Source organism: Gopherus flavomarginatus, chromosome 11 (assembly GCF_025201925.1).
Source record: "Gopherus flavomarginatus isolate rGopFla2 chromosome 11, rGopFla2.mat.asm, whole genome shotgun sequence".
NCBI classification, from domain to species: Eukaryota; Metazoa; Chordata; order Testudines; family Testudinidae; genus Gopherus; species Gopherus flavomarginatus.
Window position 1 is genome coordinate 19,312,158 of NC_066627.1, and position 6,217 is coordinate 19,318,374.

Below are 6,217 nucleotides of genomic sequence, written 5' to 3' on the forward strand. Positions count from 1 at the left end.
AGTGCAAGAAGTCACAGTCCACCATGTTGAGCCATGGGGACCACTTGACAAAGTTAAAAACGACTAATTCAAAATGGCTTTGCCAATTTTGACATAAATATGCACGGCAGTTTGTGTGATTTTCTGCCTTCATCGATCTCTTCACTGAACAGAGGGGGGTGATACTGGAAGTTCAAAGATCTAAATGGGAAATTTGCCTCCAAAGTCTTGGTTCTTCACTGACCCCACAGGATGAGGGGCTTTATGCAATATTTATGGAACTAAACTGATGCTAAAGCATGATATAAATATATCTTTTTCAGATTCTATTGTAAATTTGGGTTTCTTTCCCCTAGCTGGACTTCATGGTGAACCCAGAGCAAGTAAATCAAACCGTTCTCATGGAATTCATCCTGCGAGGATTTGAGAATCTCCCTGAACTACAGACTCTTCTCTTCCTGTTATTTCTTGCCATCTACATTGCAACTGTAGCTGGGAATGTCCTGATCTTTGGCCTAGTTGTGGCTGATCAGCACCTTCACACCCCCATGTACTTCTTCCTGGGGAACTTGTCCTGCTTGGAGACCTGCTGCTCTTCCACCATCCTTCCCAGGCTGCTGGCTGGCCTCCTGACAGGGGACAGGACCATTTCATTTAGTGCCTGCCTCACACAATACTATTTCTTTGGTTCTATGGTGGCTACAGAATGCCTTCTCCTGTCGGTGATGTCTTATGATCGGTATTTAGCGATATGCAATCCGCTGCACTATGCAGCTCATATGAGTGGCAGGGCCTGTCTCCAGCTTGCAGGTGGCTCTTGGATAGGTGGTTTCCTATGTTGTAGCATAACAACATTGTCAATATGTCAGTTAACATTCTGTGGCCCTAACGTTATTGATCATTTCTTTTGTGATTTTATCCCCCTTGTAAAGCTCTCCTGCAATGACCCTCACCTGATGGAAACATTGGCTTTCACACTTAGCTTGTTTTTCTCACTGGTCCCATTCCTATTTATTTTGATGTCCTACATCTTCATTATGACCACCATCCTGAGAATCCCATCCACCACTGGGAGGCAAAAGGCTTTTTCCACCTGCTCCTCTCACCTCATCGTGGTGACCATTTACTTTACAACTCTGCTGATTGCTTATATGTTCCCAACCACTGACATCCTGAGCAACTTCAAGAAAGTTCTCTCTGTCTTCTATGCGATCGTGACTCCTCTGGTAAATGCCCTCATCTACAGCCTGAGAAACAAAGAGGTCCAAGAGGCCCTGAGGAAAGCTTGCAGGATATTCATATTTGGACCATACTAATCGTTCAATTTCCTTGAGTTAAAATAGATATAACATGGGCTGGGGTAGGGCCTGAAGTGAAGCCCGCTGTAGTCCCAGGTCGTGTTTCCCTGAGCTTCACTGGGCTTTGTGTCCTGCTCTTACACTGTGTGTCTCAACCTTTCTAGACTACTGTACCTCTTTCAGGAGTCTGATTTGTCTTGCGTATCCCCAAGTTTCACCTCACTTAAAATCTTTCAAAATCTAATAAAAATACAAAACTGTCACAGCACATTACTACTGAAAAACTGTTGATTTTCTCATTTTTACCATATAATTATGAAACAAATCAATTGGTATATAAAGATTATACTTACATTTCAGTGTATAATCTGTAGAGAAGAATACAGAAGTCACTGTCTGTATGAAATTTAGTTTAGACTTTGCTAGTGTTTTTTCTGTAGCCTGTTGTAAAACTAGGCAAATCTCTAGATGAGCTGATGTACCCCTGGAAGACCTCTGTGTACCCCCAGCGTACACAAGTCCCTGGCTGAGAACCACTGCTCTTACAGCCTTGAGAGAAAGTGGAGATGGAGAGACCGCACACAATATGGGACCCCAGTTTTATGAGGGCCCATGTCCGATTCCACAGGTGGTTTTCACTGGGCTGGTGGGAAACTTGAACTCATGGGTGCTCAAAGTTTAGACAATGTGGGTGATTATGCTCAGTGAGAGGGTGCTGGTGAAATGGACTGAGCAGAAACGCTGAGCATCTGTTCATTGTAGAGTGAGAGACTTCTAGAGACACACATACACACACGCACGCATATGCACATGCACACATACACATATGCATGCACACACACATGCACATATGCACACATAATCATTTACCCAGACAGATGCACACACACACACATGCACACCTGCCCCCCCCATCTCACAGGCACACATAAACACGCCCACATGCACATATACGCAAACTCAAGCACGCATGCACACATACGCACACAAAAAATTATACACATATGTACATGCATGCACACGCATACATACAGACCCAGATACACATACACATCGCACACACACATGTGCACACGGATGCACACACTCATGCACATGCATGTACACATGCACTTACAGGCACACACATATACACACACATATCCATATGCACATGCATACATATACACACACAAGCATGACATGCACAACCACACATACCCACACACATGCACATGCACACATACACATAAATATATGATACCTACATTATAAAAACATAGCCAATGTCTGCCTGGAACCCTAACCATTAATGTTTGTTTCCTACTGTGTATTTCATCCCCTGGTTGCTTTCCAAGGGAATAGAAGAGCCAAAGGAAACCTCTGGCCTCAGCCAGAAGACACCAGCACAGAACTCGTATTTGCCCACTTTTCAGCAAAAATTAACAGCCAGTTGTTTCCAGATACTTGGGGGCCCAGTGGGATTTTCCAAAGCCTCTGGGCACCTGGCCTGTGGGATGGGGCCTTGGAGGAGAGTCAGGCAGGTGATTGTGTACCTTCCCCAGATTTGTGTGTTGCTCTGTGGCCTCGGTGCCCGGATGCCTGGTGTTGTGCTGCAGAGGGCATGTAGAGTGGCACCTATGGCATGCCTACTTGGGTGCCTGCAAGGTTTGCCAGCAGGCAAGCTGGGTCTGTGAATCTCAGGGGCCAGATTCTGGGATTCAGATGCCCAAAGCGGGAGTTTTGTCATTCTAGTCCTTGCTCCTCACCCTTGTCCTCATGTTCTTGTTGGAGAAACTCAGGCAGCACGAGGTGACATTACCTGCCCAGAGTCACTCAGCAGGCTAGTGGCAGGAAACCAACTCTCCAGAGTCCCAGTCCAGTGCCCTGTCTGCTCCACCATGTTCAGTTCTAATTGACAATGGGACTGAAGGGTGTGAGGTGCCCAACTCCCATTCACTGCCCATAGGATTTGAGTGCCTAGCATCTGCCTCTTATGGGAAAACCCAGCCTGTACATTTACAGCCAAACCACTAGCGAGATAATTCTTTCCTCTCCCAGGGGATGTTTTCCATCAGTTCCTTCTCAGGTTTTACTTTTTTCTAGAAGACCCTAATAACTGTGTGTCTGTAACCAAGAGCATCGTGCAATAAAATAACTAAATTGAGTCCTCTCTTTCTGTCGTCTCTGTTGTCAGACCTCCCGTTATCTGTCCCCTTCGCGTCCAGCATGAATAAATGTGTCAAGACTTGTCTACACATAGAAGGTGCACCACGTTACCTATACCTGCCTATCCCTGACAGGGCTGTGAGACCTTGGGCTGGAGAGCCGAGGCCCAGGAAGCCCGGGTTAGCGAAGGGTCCCCATCTGAGGGGAATCAGGCCATTTCCAATAGAGGGCTGAAGGGGGCCAGAATCAGAGGCAAACTCGGGAAGCTGAAGTGAGACTTCAGGGAGTGAGAGAGACTCTTGCAGGTAAAACCCTGAGCTCAGGGAAATTCCTCCATTATATGGGAAATGAAGAAGGGAAACTGAGGTGAGGGGCTGTGTTCTGGGCTCCCCTGAGTCCTCCAGGGGGCACTGTGAGGTGTCCACTCCTCTACACCGAGTAGATGCAATGATATTGATGTGATGGAGCTTCTGGCAGGATAGTTCATTCCCACATGGGAAGGAGAATATGCGATCTATTGGTAAACTGTGTCCACACAACGGTGTAGCAGTGTAACTATTTCCATAACATATTTGCACTACTAACCAAAATAGTTATCCTGGTGCAAAACATGGGTGGAGACATTGTGTGAGTCCCTGTGAAAATACATCCATATGTTTCTTCCTTTAAAACAAACTCCAATAATCCAATGGAAATATCTTTTCCATTAACACAATTATAGAAGAGTAGGACTGGAAGGAACCTTCGCTGGTCATCTCGTCCAGTCCCCTGCACTCAAGTCAGGACTATGTCATTAGGAGACCATCCCTCACAGATGTTTGTCTGACCTGTTCTCAAAAACCTCCAATGACGGAGATTCCGCAATCTGGCGAAGCAATTTATTCTAGTGCTTAAACACACTAGCTGTTACGCAGTCTTACCAAATGTCCAAACTATAGCACCCTTGCTGCAATTTAAGCCCATTGTTTCTTGTCCTGTCCTAAGCGGTTAAGGCAGGGTTTCTCAAACAGGGGTCCCCTCTTGTGTAGGGAAAGCTCCTGGTAGGCCGGGCCAGTGTGTTTACCTGCCCTGACCGCAGGTCCTGCTGATCGCGGCTCCCACTGGCCCCAGATTGCTGCTCCGGGCCAAAGGGGACTGCTGCAGCAGCAACCACTATGACCCGCGACCCACGCCACTTCCAGCAGCCCAGGCCCCATTGGCCCGGAGCAGCAATCCGCCCCCACTGGGCAGGGGCGGCTCTAGTCACCAGCAAAGCAAGCACCTGCTTGGGGCAGCCCATTTGCAGGGGCGGCATGGGAGCTGAGAACCAACAGGGGGCTCTGGGAGCTGTAGTTCCTTGGTTAGCTCCCTGCCTATAGAGCCAGCCCTGGAGCAGGGAAAGAACTACATTTCCCAGCATTCCCTTGGCCACTACCAACTAGAAAGGAAGGGGGGACCTCATGTGGCAGCCTGCTGTGAGTGGAGAGTTGCACTGTGACTGGTAGAGATACCATATTTTAACATTCGAAAAACAAGACACTCCAGGGGGAGGGAAGCCCCACCCTGCCACCATCCACTCCATCCGACTGCCCCCCACCGAAACACCAACCCATCCAACTCCCCCCGCTCCCTGTCCCCTGAGCGCCCCCTCCCACAACTCCTGCCCCTAACTGCCCCCCAGGACCGCACCCCCTATCTAAGCACCGCTGCTCCTTGTCCCCTGATTGCCCCGGGATCTCTGCCCCTAACTAAGCCTCCCTTCTCCTTGTCCCCAACTGCCCCCTCCTGAGACCCCCCCCAACTTCCCCCCAGGACCCCACCCCCTACCTGTCCCCTGACAAACCCCTGGGACTCTCATGCCTATCCAACCGCTGCTTTCCCCTGCCTGCCCCCCCCGAACCTCCACCCCATCCAACCCCCCCCGCTCCCTGCCCCTTGACTGCCCCCCTGGAGCCCCCTAGCCCTTCTCCAACCCCCCAACCCCCTTATCGTGCCACTCAGACCAGCGTGTCTGGCTCCGCGCAGTTCCAGACACGCTGCTGTATACATACCTCCGTGCTCCCCCCTGGCGCCAAAGCTCCCCCCCCATACACACACACACAGCACCTGCCTTCCAGATTTGAACACCTCAAAATTCAGGAGTGCTCAAGCTCAGTTTGGGCAGCTGTTACTTCATTTCTCCCAAATCAAATATACTGATCCACTGTAACTTGCTATAGAAAAAGTAGGATAAAATTGAGCAAGAAATGCATCCCAGTGGTTATTAGGACTGGAATTGCTATTTTCAACAGCCGTTGCCTTTTTTTGTTTGTTTGTTTAAAAGGAAGACAGTGATACTGTATTGGCAAATTCCCCATAGAAAGAAAGAGTGGAATAAAACAATAATAAAGACACCTCAACTTTTCCTCATTTATGGAGGACAGTCTTATAATATGCATCCAGATATCCTCCAATCACACAAGCTGAAAATTGTTCCACTTTACTGCAGTTCTGTAACCATATGGGAACCAATCCTGTCTGTGTTTTGTGCACATCCAAAATTCCTGCTGAATGACCTGCTCTGGGAGCAAGTCACCAGTGACCCAGGGCTGGGGCAGAAGGAGGGTGCAGGTAGGGGTGGGAGAGAGCCCAGGGCTGGGGTGGCAAGAGCTGTAGGGGGAGGGTACTGGGGGGGGGGAGGGGGATCCCAGGGCTGGGGCAGCAGCAGGGTGGGGGGGAGGGCACTGTTGGGGGGGAAAGGGGGAAGCCCAGCGCTGGGGCGGCAGAGGGTGTGGGGGGGGAGCCCAGGGCTGGGGCAGCAGGGGGGTATGAGG

At 49.4% G+C, this 6,217-nt stretch overlaps 1 protein-coding gene across 1 annotated transcript; it reads left to right on the forward strand.

Annotated features, from left to right (window-relative positions):
- The first annotated feature begins 344 nt into the window (after positions 1 to 344).
- On the forward strand, positions 345 to 1,295 carry LOC127030956 (olfactory receptor 1052-like). Its single transcript, XM_050917638.1, has one exon. The coding sequence runs from the start codon at positions 345 to 347 to the stop codon at positions 1,293 to 1,295; it is 951 nt and encodes a 316-aa protein (XP_050773595.1).
- Positions 1,296 to 6,217: the final 4,922 nt, after the last annotated feature.

Excerpts from the sequence above, each read along its gene's own strand:
- LOC127030956 (XM_050917638.1), top strand. The coding sequence starts at position 345 with ATGGTGAACCCAGAGCAAGTAAATCAAACCGTTCTCATGGAATTCATC.